At 43.0% G+C, this 24,031-nt stretch overlaps 3 protein-coding genes across 7 annotated transcripts in view; 2 read left to right on the top strand and 1 right to left on the bottom strand.

Annotated features, from left to right (window-relative positions):
- intu (inturned planar cell polarity protein) overlaps positions 1-4,022 on the top strand; it is a 25,946-nt gene extending 21,924 nt beyond the window's left edge. For both annotated transcript variants that reach the window (XM_085266409.1, XM_085266400.1), the window contains exons 12-17: positions 332-424; positions 507-938; positions 1,382-1,476; positions 1,564-1,753; positions 2,127-2,269; positions 3,401-4,022. In XM_085266409.1, the coding sequence (XP_085122535.1) occupies positions 332-424; positions 507-938; positions 1,382-1,476; positions 1,564-1,753; positions 2,127-2,269; positions 3,401-3,512 (1,065 nt within the window). In that variant the 3' untranslated portion in view covers positions 3,513-4,022. The remainder of the gene's footprint in view (positions 1-331; positions 425-506; positions 939-1,381; positions 1,477-1,563; positions 1,754-2,126; positions 2,270-3,400) is intronic.
- ino80b (INO80 complex subunit B) lies at positions 4,006-13,352 on the bottom strand. Of its 3 annotated transcripts, XM_085266454.1 has the most exons (6): positions 8,394-8,520; positions 8,112-8,140; positions 6,123-6,303; positions 5,885-6,036; positions 5,049-5,221; positions 4,006-4,887 (listed from the first exon to the last, which is right to left on the bottom strand). In XM_085266454.1, coding segments are annotated over exons 1-6 (1,002 nt in total). In that variant the 5' UTR covers positions 8,396-8,520; the 3' UTR covers positions 4,006-4,422. The 3 variants fall into 3 exon arrangements, with proteins under 3 accessions (XP_085122580.1, XP_085122588.1, XP_085122571.1); XM_085266462.1 differs by lacking the exons at positions 8,112-8,140; positions 8,394-8,520 and adding an exon at positions 12,420-13,352; XM_085266445.1 differs by having other exon boundaries at positions 8,112-8,520.
- aadat (aminoadipate aminotransferase) lies at positions 8,584-23,850 on the top strand. 2 transcript variants are annotated; one of them, XM_085266425.1, is made up of 14 exons: positions 8,584-8,800; positions 9,202-9,273; positions 14,480-14,648; positions 14,839-14,971; positions 15,175-15,249; positions 15,332-15,541; positions 15,735-15,800; positions 15,916-15,998; positions 17,756-17,852; positions 19,705-19,766; positions 19,870-19,934; positions 21,602-21,708; positions 22,691-22,792; positions 22,873-23,850. In XM_085266425.1, the coding sequence occupies exons 2-14, from the start codon at positions 9,207-9,209 to the stop codon at positions 22,912-22,914; spliced, it is 1,278 nt and encodes a 425-aa protein (XP_085122551.1). In that variant the 5' UTR covers positions 8,584-8,800; positions 9,202-9,206; the 3' UTR covers positions 22,915-23,850. The 2 variants fall into 2 exon arrangements, with proteins under 2 accessions (XP_085122551.1, XP_085122560.1); XM_085266434.1 differs by lacking the exons at positions 8,584-8,800; positions 9,202-9,273 and adding an exon at positions 10,747-11,012.
- The last annotated feature ends 181 nt before the right edge of the window (positions 23,851-24,031 follow it).

Genomic DNA, 24,031 nt, shown 5'->3' with positions numbered 1-24,031 from the left:
GCTATAAAAGAAAAAAGTGTCACAGCGATCCAGTCAAAGTCCAGCCTGATATAAATTTTGTGGTGGGACTTTAAGAAAGATGAATACCTGCAAGCCTCAATAACATTATACACAGAGAGTGGGCCAAAATTCATCCGACTCAATGTGAGAGTCTGACAGAAAACAGCTGCCTCAAGTTGTTGCTGCTAAAGGTGGTTCTACAAGCTATGCAGTCATGGGGTGCTTTTTATCATGACTGTAATTCTGCCTCATCTCCTCAGTCTCTGCCCATGTGTGTGTTATCTGCCAGTATCGATGCTTCTTCATGATATCATTTTCCCTCTGTCCTCAGAGACACTTTATGCAGTGTGTACTGTTGGAAGCAGGCGGCTGTGCTTCCCCAGCTTTAGGCTCTCCTGGACCTGATTGTGTTTACATTGATCAGGTGGGCTTTTTTAAACCTGAAGATGAATTCCTGCCATGATCATTTACGTCAAACTGAAGCTCTGTGTTGTTCTGGCCCCCAGGTGAAAGCCACCCTGCTGCAGCTGGAGGTGTTGGAACCAGGTATCGAAGAGCGTCTGAATGCTCCGCCTGCTCCCTGCCTGTCCTGCGCCGACTGGTTCCTCCCTGCTGCCACAGCTCGTGACCGGCTCGACAGCCTGGCCTCCTCCTCGCCCGTCTTCAGCAAGCTCGCCGGTGCCGTTAAAGCCTCCTCGTCCGGGTACAGAGCTCGCGCCCTGTTTGGGGAGAAGTCGTGGAGGGCCAGCCCGCAGAGGAGCTTGTCGGACAGCGGGAGCGAGGGGCAGATGGATGCCGGGTCGGGGTCCAGTTCGTCAGCGGCTCCAGGCCTCAGTCCGCATTCCACACCGGACTCAGCCAGGAAGCTGGGAGGTCGTCGGGACTCGCTGGGGTCTGGAGGGTCTGATGGGAGCGGAGGCAGCGGAGGACTCTTCAAGGTTCATCTGTAATCTTTTAAGGAGTTTATATTTGTTCCTGTTTATTTTTTCATCTGTTAGCCAATATCAGTGAATTAAATTTGTTACAGGATGTGAAATATCTCATTTATTTTCTAATAAATCTGCACATAAATGGAAAAGTGCTGAACACAGAGGTTTTGAACAAGGTTTGGCTCAAAGTATTTTCATTGAAAATGCAGAAAACTTGCCCGAATTGTTTGCAACAAGCCAGCTGGTCACAAATAAAACAAGTTATAGGGAACAAAACTGGAAGTCGATGGACTGCATTAACTTTAAAGAAATTAAAAGCACACTAATAGAATTTCTTTTTAAATAGGTAAAGTGAGAGTGGCTTAAATGTTTGTTTTTTTTGTCTAAAAGCCAATTAAAAGCAGATTTTATTTAACCTTGACATTTTGATACACTTTATATGTTTTTATCAGATACCCAGGATGAAGCACCCAAACCCTTTTTACCTGGGCACCCTGAAGAAGACCCTGACTGAGAGAGAAACAGAGGAGATGTACAACACCATGAAGTAAGTGACCGGTTATCCGGTTCCTTTTACTAACCAGATAAAAACGATCTCTTTTCAGTTTGACCTGAGGTCCTGTGTTTGCCACAGACTAACATCGGGTGCAGAGAACACCTTGTTCCACTACGTCCTGATGGAAACCGTACAGGGAATCTTCATCGCTCCCACTCACAGAGAGGTGGCTCAGCTGAGCGGCTCCATTCACCCACAGCTCATTCGCAACTTCCACCACTGCTGCCTCTCCATACGAGCCGCCTTCCAGCAGAGTCTGCCAGCCAGGGTGAGACAGAAAGGTGTTTCCTTTAAGTGTGAGGTTTCCAGAATTATGTGGAAGCTCGTTTCTGCCGCTGACAATAAAAAGGGTTCGCTGGGATTTCTTTCATAGACAAACACATCAGGACCATCATGAATACAGCAGATTTTCCTGATCTTACACATTAACGGAGGCTACAGACTCATATTTCCCTCAACAGTAACTTTTTGGTCAGGACTTCTTTACCCAGCATGGAGAGACTAAGGTGTGGAAACACGAGTTTCCACTGTGGTTAAAGGAAACCCGTTTCCTGCAGGGCTCAGCGGGCGTTTTCTGTATTCTGCGCATTAATGTGTTGAATGAATCAGGTGATTGTTGGTGTGATTTTTGTTTCCCGTAGAGCCGCCGTGCAGCAGACAGGCCGCAGGGCGGCGGCTGGGGTCTGGGTCCCGTCAAAGAACACGGGGTTCTGTTTCAGTGTAAACCCGAGAACTGGACCGACCAGAAGAAACCTGCTCCCACCATGACTTACTGGGTCATTGGGTACGTCAGCTTCCACTTATCCACTTATTTGCTTTTTTAACCGCACAGGTTTACATGTTCAGATTATTCAGGCGGCAGCTGGAGCAATGAAGTGTGCTCAGGTTGAGTCCTCATCTGGGGACTGCAACCATTCAACTTTCTGTCTTCACCTGAATGATCGAGCAGCCCAACCTGATTCATAGCTTTAGTAAATAATATTACTGGAGGATAAAGCTGGTCTCAGTCCCATTCAGGGAGACTTCCAGTAACTCTGTTTTCTCAGTCTGCTGTTTAATGGCTGAAATGAATACGAAGCATTGTGCAGTGTGTTCAGTGAAACACGGGGAGGAGACGGGGAACTCGTCATGTTGGACCCGATGTTGGTACTTTGTGTTTATCCTGGAAAAACTCCCAGTCTCAGTAAGTCAAAGAGGAGAGGGGCAGGCAGATTAGAGAAGGAGTTAAAACGGGATTTGTAAGGGTCACAGGGGAACAATTTAGAATGAATTAACTGAGCTCCTTTGTCGATTCATAACATGAATTTTAACATTTCTTGTTTCTATCCAAGGCGTTTTGTAAATGTGCCCCCGCCTCATTCTCACATACACTATATATATCATATGTTGTCTCCTCACATACAAAGTTTGGAATAATAATGGCCCACCTTGTTTTAAAGACCTTACAGTACAGTATCACCCCATTAGAGCACTTGGCTCTCTGCTTTTAAGATCAGGCTTAAAACTTTCCGTTTTGGTAAAGCATATAGTTAGGGCTGGATCAGGTGACCCTGAATCCTCCCTTAGTTATGCTGTAATAAGTGTAGGCTGCTGGGGGATTCCCATGATGCATTGTGTCTTCTTCACTCACTGTGTTTATACTCTGCATTTAATCATATCTGGCTATCTTTGTTTTTTTCCTCCGTCTTCCTCCCCTCACCTCCAACTGGTTAGAGCAGATGGCTGGTTCTGATGGAGTTTTTCCTTCTCACTGTCACCAAGTGCTTGCTCATAAGGGGTCATATGATTGTTTGTCTCTATTATTGTACGGTCTTTACCTTAGACTAGTCTTTGAGGCGACTGCTGTTACGATTCGGCACTATATAAATTAAGTAAATTGAATTTCTCATCTCAGTCTCCTTCCTTCGGCTTTCAGACGCATGCTGCTGGAGCCCGTTCCTCAGGAGTTCTACGTGTGCTTCCATGACTCTGTGCCCGAGGTTCCCGTGGAAATGGCCTTCAGACTCTCCTTTGGTTTGGCTTTGTGACCTGTCGCTATCCTCTTCTGCACCAGATCAGCGGCAGTGATGAACAGAAACTTTAAGACTTCGTTTACCAGTGAAGCATCCGTAACATCCTCAGGAAGATAATTCAAATTGTGACGCTTGTCGAAGCACGCGAGCATAAATGTAGGGAGCCTTTTTACATTTTTTTTTTTTCAACAGTGATATTAGGCTGACTGCTATTTTGTACCTTATTGCACATATAAAAGACCCTAGACACATTTTTTATGTGCACATGAAAATCCACTCAAGTCAATCAGCGAATACCTCATGACGCCATTGTGCAGAAACTCATGCAAGACCTTCCTGCAGCAGCAGCAGCGTACATGTCCACGCGGACACAGCACACAGGGGTGTAGTGATGTTTTCACAAACAGTTTACAGTGATGTAAAAATGCCTTTCAGTTGCTTAATTTAAACTTTGTACAGTTTTGTAAGGAAATTGACTCATTTGTTACATTAATGAATGAACATTAAAAAGGAAAATTATTATTATTTTATTGCTTCCAGACCAATTTGTTTTTTCACATTATTAACAACGAAAAGTGGAAACAGCTACTCTCAAAACTCAGAAACCAAAAAGATGCACTTTATCTGCACCAACAATGACGATGTTCTACAAATCATAATTACTGAATATTCGATTTGTACACAGATTGATCTTTTTAAAATATATATATATTGTACATAATTGGACGAGCAGCTCCACAGAGAATCATTATCATGACACATGAAAAAAGCATGTTGATATACAGTCTCCTCACACAGGTCAGGAAAGTCCAAAATCACCTTCCTACCACTACACAGTCACCAGTGTCCTGTTAACGTAAATACACGAGCATGAATACTCGCCATCGTCACATCCCAGGGTGGCATAAACTCAACTGTCTGGGGTTCACGCTGCGCTCTGCACGAGCATGAGATTCCTCTTGTAGCACTCGAGGCTGCAGAGAGCAACTCCGGTCTTTGAGCACGAGTACTTCTTGAGGTTTGTGCACCCGCTCACTCCACAGTTCAATGGGGCTGGAGGAGGAGGGCAGGGAGGTGCCGGGGTAGGAGCGGGGACCCCTGCTGGGAAGGAGATGGCCATTCCCTGGACAGAATCGCTGTACCGAACCATGGGGCACTGGCTCTGCTTGGACTTCTTCTCCTTCATGCTTTTGATCTTGGCCTTGCTGGTTTTCGTCAGTCTCTCTATCGTCTGGTTCTTGTTCTCCTCTGCCTTCTTGGCGGCCTGCAGGCGTCTCTTTCGGGCACGCTCCTCCCGCTTCTGCATCATCTCAGCGGTCATCTCTTTCTCCTTGTAGCCCATGGGGAGCTCCAGGAGAGGCTGACTCTGCTGCTTGTGTAGCAGAGCTTTCTGAGGGGGAGAGACAAGGAAAGAAAAACATGTTTTAAGCTACTTTTAAAAAAAAAAAAGAAAAAAAGTTTTACCCCTGATTTCAAATGCTGGAAGACCTTTCATATTAAAGTCAGGCACAGGTGAAAATGTTCTCCACAACACTGACAGCTGCTTCTTACCTGTCTGGCAGTGAGCAGAGACTCATCGATCTCCTTCTTCAGCTCTCCATTGTCATCGAGCTCTCCTTTCTCCAGAGCGTCCAGCCACCGCTCCTCCTCGTCCACGGGCCCGCCCAGCATGGAATCTGAGTCCATATCCGGCAGAGGGGATGTGGCCAGGTTGCTGTCTTCATCTGGTACAAAACAATCAAGATACAGACAGTCTTTGTTGCAAGGCTAAAATAAAATCAAGATCAAGCTCTGTTGTGCTATTCTGTACCATCAGCAGATTCTCAGACATCACTGTTTGTTTCAGCTCTGAAGTTGGAGTCATGTAGGGATGCAGGCAGATTCTACTTATTAATGTGTGGAGTATTTCTTTCAAACCACAGTTTATAAACTGGTTTGTAAATATCAGAGGATGTTGTCCAGGTGATAAAAAAAATATTCAGTTCATGACCAGATTAGACAAAAGCAGTAAGTATTTGGGAATAAGAAAATATCTGGCAACAAACAGCACAAATGTTTTAATCTTTGGCAAAGGAACCATTTCTAACATAAAAATAGTATGTCAAAGACGTGTGACAAACACATGCAGAAAAAAACCAACAAAACTGCCAGAAAAAAACAAAAAAAACAAAACCAGGTTTTTTTAAAGTATGCAACAAAGCTTTTACAAGAGCTTAGATCTCAGGAGGTTGGCAGAAACTTGAAACTAAACAGCAGGAACTAGTAATCATTTCTTTCAAATATGACTTCCTTCATGGTTTCATCCATGAAGTGTCAACAGTCCCGATCAAGCTGAGGTCATCCCTCCTCCTATATTAGAATTGAGTCCACTTGTTTTGCTAACTCACCGAGCCAGGCTCGATACTGCTCCAAAGGAACAGAGGGCTCGTCATCATCATCTTCATCGTCGTCATCATCGTCGTCATCAACGTTGTTGTCAATGATCATTAAAGGTGAGGGTGGACGAGCCACACCAGGATGGACGGTGAAAGTGGGAACACTGGAGAGCACAATGTCCTTTTAACTGACTGATCAAACTGATTCATGAACAGTTATCGATACTGAAATCTGGCTCAAACGTCTCACCTCTTGGTTCCCAGCGTCTGTCCTCCCAGTTTGATCTTCAGTCGGAGCTGCGGCGGAGGCCGAGGCACCACTACAGGCTCAGGCTCCGGCACCTCGGGGAAGCTGTGGTGCTTCTTCTTGTGCTTCTTGTGTTTTTTGTGTTTCCGCTTGTGAGCGCTGTGCAGGCTGGAGCCGCCTTCACCTGCAGAGGACGGGACAAAGCACAGATTAATACAAAGACCGTCAGTGAGTTAGTTGCTCATCCAGCTCATGGTACATCACAGTTCACAATTTAGAACTTTTAAATGGCTAATTGAGCACAGTTTAGGTTAAGATGATGAGACAATCACTGTGTGCAAGTTTGATTAAGTTCTGATCAAATCTGTAGGAGGAGAACTGTGGAAGAACAGACACCTCGCCACAGCGTAAGGGCAGTGGTCCATCAGCTCGATGAGCTAAAACACAAAATGATTTCTTTTCAAATAAAATGTTTACATCCACATCCATTCATCTTCTGCTTATCAAATTCAGATTCACAGAGCCAGACGGTTTTTCTAATTTGTTTTCTACAGAATTGAACCAGAAATCAAAGGTCAAGAATCAGAACTCCAAGTTGGTTTTAATATAAACAATCCACATCTTTGGATCTAGTTGTGTCATTTATATCCCCCTTTGAGTCAGGTAAACAAAGAAACTCATTACAAGAGATAACTGTTTCCAAGTCTTTCAGCTTTCCATCACAACATATACCAACATGTATTTAACATAGGAATAATGTGACACAAGTAAAATAACCTGCATTGGAAACATCAACCTCATTAAAAAGCAAACAAACAAACAAATCCCTTTCTATTCTCGGGTTCTGATTATTTTTCTTGTTTTATTTGTGTGTGTTCTTTTAAAAACCACGTAATTTTTTTAATTACTTACTTACATTAATTACATCACTTTGTTCAGTGATGGCTGCCTTTTAAAAGGCCTAATAAACAGACTGTTTGAACCCTATAACAATAAAATTACAAATGAATCAGCTCAGAGTAAAAACAATATGATTTCACCTTTTTTTTTTTAAATACATTCAGCAAAAAAGTATTTCATTCTAGTTTGCCATTTTTAATAGAGTGGCCGCTCCTACAGAGGTCACTGAAGCAGATAATCTGCCTATATGTATTCCTATCATCCTCCTCTGTCACACCATGTCCATCACTACATCCATGAACCTGCTTTGTGGTCTTCCCCTCCTGCCTGGAAGCTCCATCTCTCCTTTGTCCAGTATATCCACTACGCCTCTTCTGTACATAGCCACACCATCTCGGCTTTGCCTCTCTCCCTTTCTGTGTGGCCTGAGTTGTCCCTCTGTTACATTCATTTCTATTCTTGTCTATTCTGGTCACTCCCACTGAAAATCTTAACATCTCCAGCTCAACCACCTGTCTTTGTCAGTGCCACCGTCTCCAAATCACACAACATTTGTTGTGTGTAGTTTATGTGTTGTTGGGCTCACAACTGACCCACAGTCTGAATGCTGGCAGATTAAAAAAAACAAAACAAAAAAAAACACAACAACAACAACAACAACAACGAAAAGACCTTTTCTACTGCTGTAAGAAACTCTTTAAATCTACAAAGTAAACTGTGAAGGGACATGTTTTGTCCCAACTTGGAGGAGGTTTCTCCTATAAACATTTGTTTAAGATGCATTTCAAAATATCAGCCAAACTTCCTGTTTGTTATCCCCCCCAAACTATCAACACACACAGCCTCCATTTACTGCTAAAAACGGAGGCCAGCCACTACAAAAGGCCCACGTTAAGCTTTATATGAGGATGGGATATTCCAAGAGATCACCCCTGGTTTAGATGCGCTTATGTTTTGTTTTGTTTTATGGATATGTTTAATCAGCTTTTTGCAGGCTGTGGTTTTAAGCAGACAAACTGGAGACTTTAAGCACAAGGAAAGAATATACGAAAACGTGCGACTGCAACAGTACAAGCTTTCTCAAATACTCACCGAGAAATCTGGGGTGAATCATGTCTTTCCTTTTTCCCATTGAAACGACGAAACAAAAGCAGCTTACATAGCAGCAGAAACCTCACGGTAAACAAACATTAAAGCTTAAACACTGAGCGGCCTCATTCAGCCTCCTCTGCTAGCATCAAACAACTGCTAATATAGTCAAAAGGCTCAAAATAATGATAAAAAAAACCAATTACCAATAAACTTTGGAGAAGAAACGCTACACAAAACATTAACTAACTCATTTTAGATATTAACTAAGCGAGATTACGCTACATTTTCTCACTCCATGTTGAACAACACGGAAGTTCCGCTTCTTCGTCGTTTTCCTGCTGTTTCCGCTTTCCCGCGCTTCACTGCACCCTAGCGGGGACCAGAGGAATAAACATCACAACGTTGCTGCACAACGTCTCGTTCAGGCTTCGCATCTGTGAAATGTCGAGCAGCCGATATTTTCTTTAACGTGAAATAATTTCTAACGCTTCGTGACACAGACTCGTACAACAGAAAATGCAGACATTTCTGCCCGGTAAGCAGGCAGGCGTTAATATTTTTCTTTGTAGTACATCTTGGGTAATGTAGTTCAAGAAGCGGTCACCGGCGCTAACCACCACAGAAAGTCGCCACGCATCTAGAAATACACTGACCAGAAGCCCCCGCGTCGATTCTGCCACACGCGCAAGGTCAGTTACACTGCAGAGTGTGGTAGAGCAAATGTCATAACTACAGTTAAAATAATTGTTTACACCTATGATATGTTTAGTCCTGTGTTCACTGTAGCCTCCCATAGTGTGTGTCCGTGTTAGCTCACCTTATAGCTGTTTCGGGTTTATATCTATATATGTATATATAGATATATGTATATATATAGATATGAATCTGTTTTTACGTTACATACCAAAAAAAGGTAACACATTTCTACCATAGCCGCTGGCTCAGTTAAGAGCTACAGTTACAAATTAACTTACAGAAACAGCGTAAATGCTTCACTGAAAGCCTGTGGAAGGAGGTGTAAGCTTAATGGGCAGATAACCCCGCTGTGTGAGGGGAGGCAGCTGATATTTTTCACCTTGTAATTTGACAGGAAACATGAATTACGCTCGGTTTCTGACAGCTGTCAGTGCAGCGAGAAAGCCTTCCCCCATCAGGATGCTGAGTGAGTACTTTTCATATATTAATACACTTGTGTCCGGTTGTACAGCGAGACTAATGCACCCATTACAATAGCCAGTTTGACACAAAATGGTAAAAACGGGTGTTCCTAATCACCTTAAGGCTCTGTAGCTAATGTGGAATAGAGCCTATGATGTCACTGGTAGCACCCGTGTTTGGTGTTTACCTCTCTTTCGTGTGAGTTATGTCTGTGTGAGAATGCAAAAAAACAGCAAGTCTTCTGAGTTTTTTTCAGTTTTTCCTTGTCTGCTGTGGTTTTTATTTAACTACAACAAAAATGACCAATTAAACCGGTGATCTTTCTAACCGCAAGGTTCATATTTTCCATGCCATCTCTATTTACTCCACCGGAAACAGATGAAATAAACAGAACACATTAAAACACGAGTTTTATTTAGTTTATATGGTTAAAAAAAACGTCAGAGGCGTATAAATGACGACACTGGACGCAGCGTGTTCGGGTGATGTTTTCCAACTTTACTCGTAACCCGGAAGCTCCCCCCACACACGGCCTTATGGGAACAGTAGTCTACTGCTACACCTCCTCCTTTTAGCTAAAGACATACTTCATAACGTCTCAAACGGCTCACTAGAACAGAAATGGGGAACATCATGAAACGTGAAAATTATACACATCCCTCATTTGTTCACTTACATTTAAACAAAACACATTATTGTAAACATCTCTGACAGCTTAGCTTTGAATAAGGCATGAATGGATAACTTTTTCCACAAGTCTTTAATGGTACGAACAGCGCGTTCTGCCTCCCCATTGGCTTGGGGGTACCTAGGGCTGCTCGTTTCATGTGTGAACTGGTACTCTTTGGCAAAGTGCTTGAACTGTTCTGATGAAAATTGCGGCCCGTTATCCGATACCACAGTCTTGGCAACACCATGTCTTGCAAAGGCTTCTTTTACAGCATTAATAGTGACCTCTGCAGTTGTGTGTCTCAGTTCAGCTATCTCAATGTACCTTGAGAAAAAATGAATAATCAGCAGGAAGTGTTTCTTTGACCACTCGAACAGATCCATGCCGACTTTTTGCCATGGGCGGTCGGGAACAGGAGTTGCCAGCATTGGTTCACGGCACTGTAACCTATGTTTTTGACATGTTTCGCACCTGTCTACCATTTGACGTATTTGGGTTGAGATTCCCGGCCACCACACAGACTCTTTTGCTCTGGCCCTGCATTTTGAAACGCCCTGGTGGCCTTCATGCAAACGTGACAAAACCTCCGCTCTCATTTGAGGTGGTATCACAAGTCTCTCCCCTTTCATGAGAAGACCATGGACTAGATTGAAGTCCATTCTGTATTCCCAGCACCCCTTTAACTCTGGATCTAGTTTACCTTTTTCTGGCTAGCCTGTCCCACATTGATACACCACCTTTCTACACAGGTCATCCATTTCCTGCGCCAACTTAATCTCCTCCAACCTTTTATCTGTTGCTGGGAGATGGGAAACTACACCGTCCACGAAAACCTCCACCTCTTTTTCCAGCTGAAGATCCCCAGCAGAAGGAGGCCCTGCCAGCGGTGCTCGTGAGAGAGCATCAGCAGTGACAAGGTTTTTCCCTGGAACATGGACAATGGTGAAAGTAAAGCGCAGCAGCCTGAGGCGGAATCTCAGGATGCGTGGAGGCAGGTCGTCCAGGCCTCTTGTGCTCAGAAGAGGGACCAGGGGTTTGTGATCTGTGATTAGAGTGAACTGTAGGCCCATGAGGTAAGATGACAGTCGTTCACACACCCACGTTACAGCGAGCGCCTCCTTTTCTATCTGCGCGTAGCGTTTCTCTGTGTCTGTGAGACCTCTTGAGATATATGTGACCGGTCGCCAGGAGTTGTCAGACTGTTTCTGAGTGAGAACAGCCCCGACACCGTATGCCGAAGCATCTGCAGCGACTCGTGTATCTGCTGAGTTGGAGTACTGAGCGAGCACTTCTGGAGAGCTTAATATCCCTTTTAGTCTCCTAAATGCTTTTTCCTGTGGCTCCGCCCATATCCACTCGTTTCTGTCTTTTAGCAGTTCCTTTAATGGTGTGGTGATTGTGGCTAGTTGTGGCATAAACTTGGCAAGATAGTTGGCCATGCCCATGAGACGGCGCACATCTCCCACGCTCTGAGGCTGCGGCAGCTGCTGGATTGCTGTTATCTTGTTGGGATCAGCCTCAATGCCTTTTGCTGACACTTTGTGTCCCACAAAGATTATTAGACTTTTAGCAAACTCACACTTCTCATTCAGAGTGAGACCCTCCTTCTGAAACATTTGGCGCACACAGTGCAACCTCTGGTCGTGCGCCTGCCTGTCTCTGCCATATACAAGCACATCATCGGCGTGACAAATCACCCCTTCAAAATCTTCCAGCATCTGTGACATTCGCCTTTGGAAATGTTCCGGCGCCGATGCAATGCCAAAAGGAAGGCGGTTGAACTGAAACCTTCCAAAAGGCGTGATGAAGGTAGTGAGTGGCCTTGACTCTGGCGTGAGCGGAATTTGCCAGAATCCAGACCGGGCGTCGAGCTTTGTGAACACTTTAGCATCTTTCATCATCGCTAGTGTTTGATCTACTGCTGCTTGCTCTATCTCAATGTGATAAGGCTCCCTCAGCACGCCTAAACCTTTAAAAACGTCTGGGTATGCTGCCCTGAAATCTGTCACCAATTCCGTTACTGTGCTTACTCTGTACACAAGACCCAGAGCCTCACACGCTGGCCTGCTTAGCAGTGGCTGTACTAGACCTGACACAAGGTAGACGTCTTGAGAAACATTGCGCCCTTTCACTGCTAGCTGTGCCTCGAAGCAGCCTTTAACATTGAGTGGGTTACTGCCCGGCCCTAGTAACTTCTTTCTGGGTCTCTGCAGCTTACCATCCCTGTCTGGACTGTACAAACCCTCTGGAATAGATGTAACATCCGCCCCTGTGTCAAGTTTAAAATATACATTTTCCTCATTTAACTTGACCTTTTACACCCAGGGCTGTGACCTCCCAGTCTCTACTTCACCCAAGAACACACAATCCTCGCTGTCTGTATCTTTCGGATTTTCTGTCACTTCGCGTAGCGCTGTAGCTTCACTACTGCGACAGACCGCAGCAAAGTGCCCTTTTTTCTGACATTTTCGACACTGTACCTCTTTGGCTGGACATTCTTTCCATGAGTGTTTGTTCTTGCGACCACAGCGGCCACATTCCTTTCCGCTTTGCTTGATTGGCTTTTGTTCTTTCTTTTGCCACGTCTGCGTTTTCCCGCGTGTTGTATTTGTCCGTATTGTGTCCATGTTCAGTGTTTTCTCCACTGCCGCGCTGCTGTGAAGTATTGGTTGTTGTTTCTTTACCGTTTCGCTCTGCCTAACTTTCTCAGTGGCTTTAGCAAGAGTCAACTCTGAGTCCATTTGCAGCAGCTCCGACAGTCTTTTGTCTTTTATGTCAACTACAATTCTGTCCCTTATGACTTCGTCTTTGAGTGCTCCAAATGCACAATTTTCTGCAAGTTTGTGCACAGCAGTGATGAACGACTCTGTACTTTCCCCTTCCTGTTGCCGTCTGGAGTTAAACTGTGCTCTTTCAAAAATTACGTTGTGTTTTCCTACGTAATGTTTGTCAAATGCCTCTTTGACAGTTGCATATTTCTTTTTATCTGCATCGCACAGTGGTAAAACTGCCAAAACATCATCAGCAGCGTCTCCCATAGCGTACAGGAGTGCATTAACTTGATACTCGTCTGATTTGTTATCAAGAGCAGTTGCAATGCGAAATCTTTCGAACCTTTTGATCCACTTTGGCCATTCGGCAGGATGAGAAAAGTCAAATGTTTCTGGGTACCGTGGTCGCCATCGTGACGTGTGGATCCCTGGCTTCCTCGCGTTCAGAATCCAAGCTTTCCGGTGCGTCTCCTCCCTCCGACATGTGAGGCTCGTGCTCGACCGCGCGCGCGCACGCGCCCTGTTGCTAGCGCCGGTCACAGCCTCGGCCGCGCTTCACCTGCATGCCGGTCTTGTTCGGGTTACCGATGCGAAAACTTCTCTCGCAGTTAACTGCACCGTACTGTACTCGAAAAAGAAGAAGAAGAAAAAAACAGTGGAGACCGCCGTTCGCACTTCTGACACTACGTATAAATGATGACACTGGACGCAGCGTGTTCGGGTGATGTTTTCCAACTTTACTCGAAGCTCCCCCCACACACAGCCTTATGGGAACAGTAGTCTACCGCTACAAGAGGCACATCCCAAATCTGCCCTGTTTCATTGCACATAACAGATTAGGTGAAAAGACCAGCTGAAATAATAGAACAGAAGAAAAAGCAAGCAGATGACAATTTCAGTTTTTTAACTTTTTCTGTTATATACAAATATTTCTGTTACAACTAAACATTTGTAAGTCTGGGTGGTGATGAGACTATAAGCTGGGACCTTTCTGTGTGCAGTTTGTATGTTCTCTCTCTTCCTGTGTGGGCACAATCAGAATTAAGCATGCATTTTAGACCAACTGGTGACTCTAAATTGATGGGGTGCAAAATGAGAAACTGTGATACTGCATCTGGAAGTCAGGAGTGGCAAAGATGTATGTGAGGTGGTGCAGGAAATGCATGAGGAGAGTGAGACAGTGATGGGGTGTGCAGTTGGAGTAACGGGTGAGTTCAAGATGGTGGTGGGATTACATCAGGGATTCACTCTGAGCCCCTTCTTGTTTGCAGTGGTGATGAACAGGCTGACAGATGAGGTCAGGCAGGAATCTGTGTGGGCTATGATGTTTGCAGATGACACTGATCTGTAGTGAGAGTGTGGAGCAGGTTGATAGAGAGCCTGCAGAGGTGGAGATATGCACTGAAGAAAAGAGAAATTAAGGTCAGGAGAAACAAGGCAGAACACATGTGTGTAAATGAGAGGGACACCAGTATAACAGCAAAGAGCAGAAGTAGTGATCGTGGATGAGTTTAAACACCTGGAGTCATCCATGCAAAGCAACAGAAAGCACACGAGAAGTAAAGAGGAGAGTGCAGGCAGGGTGGAGTGGGTGGAGACGAATATCAGTGGTGGATTGTGACAGAAAGATAGCAGCAAGAGTAAAAGGGAAGGTTTACAAGATGGTAGTGATGCTGTGATGTATGGTTTGGTGAGACAGTGGAACTGAATAAAAGACAGGACGCTGAGCTGAAGGTTTCATCATCTTCTCTCTGTGATCCCACATGAAGCTGAGCTGCAGCAGCGGTCACCTCCATCGCTGATTTCTTTGGCCGGAGGAGCTCCTAACTCCAACACCTTCCCCTTCCAGTCAGCTTCCATCACGGTGAAGAACGGGCAGACAGTCACCTTCGATGAGGTGGCGATGAAGAGAGCTCTGCAGTACTCCGCCTCTAATGGGTGAGAAATCCAGATGACAGAATCGGTCACTGCTTTGTGACAATTTTCAGAACAGCATTTCAGTTTGGATTAGAGGATTAAGACAGACACTCGTGCAGACATGTGCAGTATTTGTGTGAAAATAAAACAGATTACTATTTTATGAAAATAGATTTGTCTTGGAAACACCTGATTTCTCTTCAATGCGTAGAATACCTGAGCTGCTGACGTGGATGAAAAACCTGCAGAAGAACCTCCACAACCCGCCGACTGCTAGCTACAGCCCTGAGAGCGGGCAGATGGAGATGTGTGTGACGACGGGGAGCCAGGAGGGGCTCTGCAAGGTACTGACACCATCACCTGTAGATTTACCTGTCCATCTGACATCAGCTGAACAGCTTAGACCCACTGAAACCCTTAAGCTATAGCTTTAAAGTAAGAATCTCTATATTTTAATATAGTTTTATTTATTATAGCAGTTTTTCATGTCAAGGAAAACATTCACAGCCTGTGTCTTAGCCTCGTATGTTTGCTGGTTTTGGTGCAGGTGTTTGAGATGTTGGTCAACCCCGGAGACAATGTTCTTCTGGATGCGCCCACGTATTCGGGCACGCTCGCAGCAGTAAGAGCATTTTTCTTCTGCACAACACAAACATTGTGACACGAAGCACTGCGACCACCTTACGCTCTCATTTCCTGTGCAGCTCCATCCTCTCGGCTGCAACTTGGTAAACGTTCCCAGCGATCAGCATGGCATGATACCTGCAGCTCTGAAGGAAGTCCTGTCCCGGTGGGATCCGTCAGAGATCCACAAGCCCGGAAGCACCGCTCCCAAAATCCTCTACACTATCCCTAATGGAGGAAACCCCACCGGGGCCTCCATGACAGCAGAGAGGAAGAAGGAAGTGTATGAGGTAAGTCGTCGCCAAAGTCATACTCAGTGAGATAAATACATGCACACGCTGCAGATTTTGACTCTCTTGAGTCACGGTCGTACAAAGCAAACCAGTGAAGCGTGCACTCTGCTAATTACAGCTTGTTGTAAAGCTGCTTTCCCTGCAGATTCACTCTGACGTTTTTTATTTAAACCTCTCTTCTCTTTAATAGCTGGCCAGGCAGTACGACATGCTCATCATCGAGGATGACCCCTACTATTTCCTACAGTTTGAAAAGGTGCAAAGACAAGAGATTTTTTCTTTAAATGACAAACGGCAGCCTGTTAATCTGACCTTCATTAATAATGAATAAAGGTCACAGTTAGTTCATGTCATGTTTACTTGTGTGGCAGCCGTGGGCTCCCACGTTTCTCTCCATGGATGTTGATGGGAGGATCATCAGGACCGACTCCTTCTCCAAAATTCTGTCTTCAGGGTGAGTTTCTCAACCTTTGTGACCGTTTAGGTGGGTGGATTTGTTTTACTCCCAGTACATGTGGAACTGATGTTCCCATTTCTTGATTTGCCCTAGCGACTATGAACCTGACACATAAATTTCTTTTACGTTTGTTGGAATGAAAACGTCAGGATCCTTCAGGAACACATATATTTGGGTCCAACCCTCAAGTAAACAAACTATTTTAGTGACTAAAATGACAGAATAGGGTGATGTATGACCTGTAATATGTTCTGCAGGAATAGTTTGTTTAAATGGCTGAATATGTGTTTATCACAACTGTAGCGTTCCCTTTTGTCTATGACAGACATGTTAAATAATGTTCTAATGTACTTATTTGTGGTTCTGGCATCACATTTTTTCATCAGATCTTTATGCCATATTTGGCTGCTTTTTTTTAAGAGATTGAAACACCACCTGCCTCTAAAGGCCACCAACTGTTCATGTACACAGAGATCAGTAACAGGGAGAAAGTATTTCAGGCAGCAAACGTTGTCCAAATATGCCTGAAAGCAACAAGTTTGTCCGTGGCCTGTGTCTGAGCTCCAGCTGCTCAGTTGTGAAACTGCACACACCTCAGGATACCTTGTAATCTTGTTCTGTTAGCTGCAGTTCACAGTAAAAAAAATTTGTATTTAATGGTAAAAGTGGAAAATCAGTACTATTAATGTTAAAATAACATGTTTCCAGTGTCATGTGTTGCTCTATTGGTATTCTTGCCACATCACTGGACCCGTGAAAAGCTGTAGGAGTTATAGATTTGGGGGGGGGGAAATGTCAGGAAACATTTTTATGAGTCAAAGTACCTCAAAGATCAGACACTGATGTAGCATACAGGTCTAGAAGGCAGCCCATGTGCTAAAGGGTCACTGCAGGGGTCCAGGTTCGAGTCTGCTCTCAGCCATTTTCAGTTTAGGTAAAAACGCTCAAAAATAAACTCCTAAAAAAGAAATATCACAGTGCCACATAAAAATATATGGCTCACTCACTCGCTTGAAGTTTATCTAGAAAAATCCCTCCGGTTATTTTTTTATTTATGTTTTTAACTACATGATGTGATGGCTTTGGAGAGTGGCTCCATAGTTTTTTACATATTGACCTAACAAGCAAAAGTTCCCCGGTTTGTTTCCGGGAGGAGACACGAATCCCTTTTGTGTCATCAGGCATAAAAATCTGCCAAATCAAACACAGAGCGCTACCTGCTGTGGTGAAGCCTTGTGACTAAGAGAGCAGCCAAAGGTAACGCATGGAATAACTTTTACACTTTAACCACAAATAAAAAACAACAAATGCAGTTTTTTTAAACAATCGTAAGTATAGTAGTGAGGTGAATTGTAGGAAATTATAAAGATTACAGTAGTATAGTGTGTAGCTATTTCTAAAGGGGTTCAAGCAGGGTTTACTGACTTATGTTGTCGACACATTCAGCGGCTTCCAGCCAAGTGACATAGTACAGACACTCGTTTATCAAGCAACATCCTCATGGACACAAAATGTAAATATGGCACCCCAGCCTTTATCTGCACAGTAATGTGTGTTTCCAGCATTGCTTATCCAGGCTCCAGTTCCTCAGTTTCAGTGAAGTCACATTGCGAAACACAGTCTGTTAAAACAGGATCCGGTCACAGAGAGTTTATGTCTTAGGTTTAAGAGTGAAGTTAATATTTGACTCCAGGTTTTATGTACTGTGAGTGTTTCTGACTTGAATTATTCAGCTGGTTGTGTTGTTGCTTTAGACTGAGGATAGGTTTCGTGACCGGCCCCAAACCGCTTGTAGACCGGGTGGTGCTGCACATCCAGGCTTCGACGATGCACACAAGCACCTTCACACAGGTGAGAAATCTCCCACTTAACACCACCCAGAATCTCATCGTATTCACCCTGAATGGACTAAAAGAAATCTTTCAGCGTGAAGTGCTGTTGATAGTGACAGTATGCCATCACAGAAAGACTGAAAGACTGAAGATTGTATGTGGTGTTCCTCAAGGTTCTATTTTGGGACCTAAACTCTTTAATTTATATATTAATGATATTTGTGACGTATCTAAAAGGTTAAATTCGATTTTATTTGCAGATGACACAAATTTTTATTGCTCTGGAGAGAATTTGAAAGACTTGGTTGAAATTATGACTTCTGAGATGTTAAGAATAAAAAAATGGTTTGATGTAAATAAATTATCTTTGAATCTGACAAAAACGAAATATATGATATTTGGCAATCGTGTAAAGGAGGATAAAGTCATTATGTTTATAGAGGAAGAATTGATTGAAAGAGTTACTGAATTTCGTTTTTTGGGTGTAATAGTGGATGAGAATTTGACATGGAAATCTCATATTGAACATATTAGAAAGAAAATGGTCAAAAGTATTTATATTTTGGGTAGTATAAGAGATTTATTAAATTATAAAACAATGCGTATTTTATATTTTTCTTTGTTTTTTTCATATATCAACTATTGTGTTGAAGTTTGGGGGAATACATATGAGAATACCATAAAACCTTTAAATCTATTACAGAAGAAAGTTATACGAATAATTCATAATGTTAAATATAGAGAACATACAAATAAATTATTTATAGAATCAAAATTATTAAAATTAGGAGATTTAGTGAAATTACGGACATTATTAATTATGTTTAAGGCTAAAAATAATATTTTGCCTTTTAAGTTACAAAGAGTATTTTTGATGTGTTCAAGGGGAGAAGAGAATAGAAGGAAATTTTATTTTAAACATCAGTTAGCCAGGACTACACAAAGATTAATGAGCACAACGGTTAGGGGTATAAGACTGTGGAATTCACTTCATTATAATTTAAAGAATTGTATAAATTTACAATGTTTTAAAAAGTGTTATATGTTTAAAACGATAACTCAGTATGAAGAATGCGAATGAATGTGATGTTGGTTTGGGATTCGACCGGAGAGAAATGTCAATATTAGTTTGTTCCTGATTTTTGGTGCCCACTGGTGATATAAGTTCGATGGTAGATAGGGGGCAGGGTTTAATAAGAATATTTTCTTCTTCCTGCTCCTTTTCACACATGGTTGTTGTGTTTTGTTGACAGAAGATGTGGTTGTTTTGTTTGATTTGTAGTACCAAGTGTGAAATAAATAAAAATGAAATGAAACATAAAGCAGCAGTAAACACAGAGCAGGGCAGCACAGTTGCGCAGTGTGCTAGCAATGAAGCATATTTGTGAGCAGAGTCATTACTGACTTTTATACTCTGCCAGATTAAGTTCCCACCCACCAGGCACGCCTGATTTGCACAGACATAAACTCAAACCAGGCGAGGATGAGTGGTGTGCTGCTGTCACGCTACATTTAAAGCTGAAAAAGAATTTATCGCGTGTCTGAACTAGCAGAAGCAGCAGAGCAGATTTTACTCAGAAAGAAGGAGGAGAGGATTAATGAGGACCTCCAAAAGATCTGCCTCCAACCTCTTATTTAATCCTCACCTCTGCATATTCATCTAATCTAAACCAGAAATGTTATTAATGCATGAAAGATTTAAAATGCAAACAGCTCAGGCATAAAAACCCCATGTGAGAAGGAGGAAAGTGTGCCTCTTCAACTCATTAAACTATTAATATGCAGTTTTATTATCTGCTGTACAGTCATTTTACAGTCAAATGATTTGGAGTGATGCCAATATATAATCAGAGTGCCCTGCTTTCTTTCAGCTCATGGTGTCTCAGTTGTTGCACAGCTGGGGACAGGAGGGTTTCCTCCAGCACATAGACAAGTATGTCACTTCCTGTCTGACCAGTTTGACTTGTTAAAAACTGACTTGGATCCAGTTACGTTTCCAACAGGAAATCAAACAGTTCTTTTCTTTCCTCTTGCAGGGTGATTGAGTTTTACAGGAAACAGCGAGATGCCATGATCAGCTCTGCAGACAAATGGCTCAAAGGTTTGTGCACTCACTGATGAAGCCCAAAGTATCCACATGTAAACAAGCAGTGACCTGTTGACTTTACTTCATGTTTCCTTTAAGCTGGACTCATAGACTCTATATAACAGGTGATGTAGCCACAGTCAGATCAGCTTTGATGTGTGAACACTCCAGACTGACATGAGTGATTCTGATAGGCAAACAGTAACGGCTTTTAAACATGGCCAAGCCGTGAAGGGTACCATGTTTTATATTCTAGTTCACTTTAAATTGTTCCATGCTGTATTAGGTATGTCTATAAACTAGTGGTTGAACCATAAAGTCAGCTGGTAAGCATTTAATGAGGTCAAGTTACCAATAGGGTAATTTTCTCTTTGCATCCAGAGGTGTTGCCTCCTGCTGGAAGCAACAGTCATCCTTTATATACAGTCTGTGCTTGCAAACATAAATTTAGATCTTTGATGGAAGGCTCACACCCACTGAGGCTGAAGGTGAAATCTGTTGTCAGCATACTCCGTTTTAAGGTTCCTGTATAGTTTTCTGAAGAAGAGCAACACTATTAAGCAATGACCAAGATTATTTGAGTGTGCTGAGGCCCTTTCTGTGCCTGTGTGGGTCTTTCTGGGTATGTGAATGTGGGTGTGAATTGGTGGATGACTGAATGGAGTGTAAAGCGCTTTGGGGTCCATAGGGGCTAAGTAAAGCACGATACAAATACAGGCCATTTACCATTTTACTCCAGCTTCCTCCCACAGTCCAAACACCAACTCGTTAGGTTAACCGGTATTTCTAAGTTTGTGTGTGTGTGTTTCAAATTATTAGGAAAATGTCTGGTTTACAGTTGGTTTCTCAGGAAGGAAATGAATTAAACATATTTAATATTTATTATATCCCCATTAATGGAAAAAGGAAAACTTACCTCTGCATCCAGACAGCTCTGACCTTCATTCATAACGGGCGGGAGCCAAAAGGTCATGCTGTATAAATGGAAAAGTACTGTAGTGGGGCCACACCCATATAAAAGTGTTAGTTATTTACATTCATCATAAAGCTTATGATTACTTACAATTAGACTTTGGACAGGTTGCCAGTCTGTTACAGGGCTAACACAGAGAAACAGACAACCACTGACACTCAGAGGCAGTTTAATCACCAGTTAACCTAACCCCACTAACTGCATGTCTAACTATGGGATGAAGCCAGAGTACTCACAGAGAACACACACACACACACACACACACACACACACACACACACACACACACACACACAAACATGCACTCCACAAAGGAAGGCCACGGCCGGCCTGTGGAGTGGAACTCTGGACCTTCTTGCTGTAAGGCAATAGTGCCGTCATCTAACAGCAGTCATTTTTGTAAAATTACTTACATTTGGCAGCAGATTCACTAACAAACCCAGAACTAAGGTGTAGTGAACTATCAGTGATTTTTGACACTTCCTCTCATCCTTCTTCATCTTCCTCAGTCACTTTTCTTGGACTTTCTGCCCAGCAGCCTTTTCAGGAACCAAAGGCACTGAATCTAAGTGAGATTTTGTGGCTCACTGCACCAGCAGCCACTAAACCAGTGACTGTCTGCCCTACTTAAAGCACTGTATGACCAAAGAGGCATTGTGAATCACAGAAAAAAATGCTCAGGCACTTTTGTTTGTGTGTGTGCGTGCAGATGTAGCAGAGTGGCACACACCATCAGCAGGCATGTTCCTGTGGATGAAACTGAAGGGCATAGCTGATACCCAGCAGCTGATCATGGAGAAGGCGTTGGAGAAAGAGGTCAGTGTGAACAAACATGCAGGTGCTGTTCTCTTTTCAGGTTAAGACCTGCCTATTGAACAGCAGATACCCCAGAGGCACTTGTGTGCGTGTGTGTGCGTGAGAGGGAAAACACTTGCACAAAGGCTGCTTTACAAGCACCATCTCCTCACAAACACACACACTCACACACAGTGTGTTTGTAATTCCATGCTACTGAATTAGCTGTGTATGAACAAGAGTGGGTACAATCGGGATTTTCCAAGGCCTCTGCACAGCAGGCTCGTGTCCTGAGTCCTGAGCATTTAAAGCCTTCATACAGCAGATAATAACACCACTGTGTCATTGGGCAGAGGAGGAATAATGGACAGCTGAATCTAAAATGAGTCTTTCAGTGCTGTCATAAATGCCACGGCGAACAGTTTACAGCCTGTGAGATCAAAACAGATACCAGAATATTTATACCCAATCCAAACTGCTATATCAGAGTGAGAAAGCTGGTTATCAGAGACAGAGAAGACAGGATGTTGACCAAACATGGAGGATATCCTGGACGTTATTCCTAGTGTTCCTCTCACTTCACATGAATAATGCCACAAATAGTAATTTTTTTTAAAAAGTTACCAAACAGAGAAAAATACGACGGTGACACAACCTGGCATAAAGGGAAACATTTGGCCTCACAGTTTGTAACCAGTACCTGAAATCCTAACAAAAAGCCTGCAGTAACTAAAATATATCACAAAGTTGTCATTTTACTCAGTGAGCTGTTTGAAAGCTAATGTAAGCTTTTTTTTGGACTTTTCTGGACTTAGACGGACACGATTGTAATTTTTATCATTTAGAGTAAAATCTGGTGACCTGCCTGGCTTTATGTTAGCTCAAGACACAGTTTGGCTGGGGTGAATGTAGGAAAAGACAATATGTAATATGTTTTATTCCCTATGTAAAAACTGGAGATGTGTAAGAACTGGTGATACATGTTTGTGTGTGTGTGTTACAGGTCCTGCTAGTTCCTGGAGGCGTGTTCATGATCAACAGTAGTGAGCCCTGCCCCTACGTCAGAGCGGCCTTTTCTCTCAGCACACCGGAGCAGATTGATGAGGTAAACAAATGGATAAACAACCAGATAAACACATACAATCTCTACAACTCAATCTAATCTTGTATTTCTTTCCCCACCAGGCTTTGAAAAGACTCTCTGCGCTCATCAAAGAGGCTTTGTGATGGTTTATTCGTCCTTGGCAGATGCAGGATTTTTTAAATATGTGGTTGAAGGGCTTAGTTTAGATTTAATAGTGCGTTCTTATGACTGTCAAAATTATAGTGTTACAAGCCCAAAATCAGGACCTACACAGAAAAAACTATAGGTGTGCTGACTGGGTGAAGAAGGTATCTGATCATTTGAGTGATGCCCGCCTTCCTCAGCTCAGAGTTTGTTTAGCAGACCAAGAAATCGGTACAGCACACCCTAAACGCTTAATGAAGTTCTTCTAAATCTAGTTTTTCCAAATCTAACCATCACCCATCACAGAGACGTCATAATCTCTGGGATGAATTCATGTTAACAAACAGATCATTTTCCAGAAGAAAAATGATCCCTTTCTTAGCGAGCAGGAAGTCAGAGAGCTCCGTCTTAACAGTTCTTGATATAATTATTTTAAAGTAGACCAGAGGCCTCTGCGACAAAGCAAGATTTAGGTTTATCTGGGTAACTTCAAGGTTAGCCCTGAGTTTTGTGTACTATGAAAGTGGTTCACTTTCATGCTGAAACATTCAAGCAAGTAAGTAATACAAAGGGAAACGGAGAAGGACGAGGTGGAGGGAGGAACAGAAAACGAAACCCTGAAAACACTAAACATAAATAAACTAAAACTAGGAACTGAAACCACGTAGAAAAAGCAAGGACTCAACTCCAAGAAAGAAGAATACAGCAAGACCTGAAGCACCACATAGCTGAATCGAAACCTCAGCACAGCAGCAACCTCAAACTAAGAGGATCAGAATATCCAACACATTAAAAACCCTCTAAAGAAACTCTGACCCCTGGGACCCAAACCAGGGCAAACATGGCAGACACAGCCTCACTGCTGTATAATGAACAATGGCTACACAAACTCATTACTGCATGAGAACATGGTTTTATCTCATCTGTGAAATAAAGTAAGGACTTTTTACCTTTTGTATTTTGTTGTATTTTTTTTTGAGTCTGTTTGTAGTTTGCTGCTCAGGGATTGGTGCAGATGATAAAATCAGATCATATTGCAGGTGGCCTGATCTGATTTCACTTTACAAAGTAATTGGTGTGGTTCTTACATAGTGCTTTTCTACTCTGAGCACTCAA

The sequence above is a fragment of the Mchenga conophoros genome, linkage group LG3 (assembly GCF_057382185.1).
Source record: "Mchenga conophoros isolate Kocher_MC1m ecotype Shallow Benthic linkage group LG3, M_conophoros_male_GT1.1, whole genome shotgun sequence".
Lineage (NCBI taxonomy): Eukaryota > Metazoa > Chordata > Actinopteri > Cichliformes > Cichlidae > Mchenga > Mchenga conophoros.
This window is presented reverse-complemented; position numbering and strand designations above follow the sequence as displayed.

What these genes read in the sequence shown, in the direction of transcription:
- aadat (XM_085266425.1), top strand. Translation starts at nt 9,207, where the DNA reads ATGAATTACGCTCGGTTTCTGACAGCTGTCAGTGCAGCGAGAAAGCCT. An exon ending in ATTCGGGCACGCTCGCAGCA is followed by an intron (nt 15,250 to 15,331) that starts GTAAGAGCATTT and finishes TTTCCTGTGCAG; the next exon opens with CTCCATCCTCTCGGCTGCAA. An exon ending in TTCCTCCAGCACATAGACAA is followed by an intron (nt 19,767 to 19,869) that starts GTATGTCACTTC and finishes TTCCTCTTGCAG; the next exon opens with GGTGATTGAGTTTTACAGGA.
- ino80b (XM_085266462.1), bottom strand. Translation starts at nt 12,477, where the DNA reads ATGTGGCCGCTGTGGTCGCAAGAACAAACACTCATGGAAAGAATGTCC. An exon ending in CAGACGCTGGGAACCAAGAG is followed by an intron (nt 6,037 to 6,122) that starts GTGAGACGTTTG and finishes TGTGCTCTCCAG; the next exon opens with TGTTCCCACTTTCACCGTCC. An exon ending in CTCTGCTCACTGCCAGACAG is followed by an intron (nt 4,888 to 5,048) that starts GTAAGAAGCAGC and finishes TCTCCCCCTCAG; the next exon opens with AAAGCTCTGCTACACAAGCA.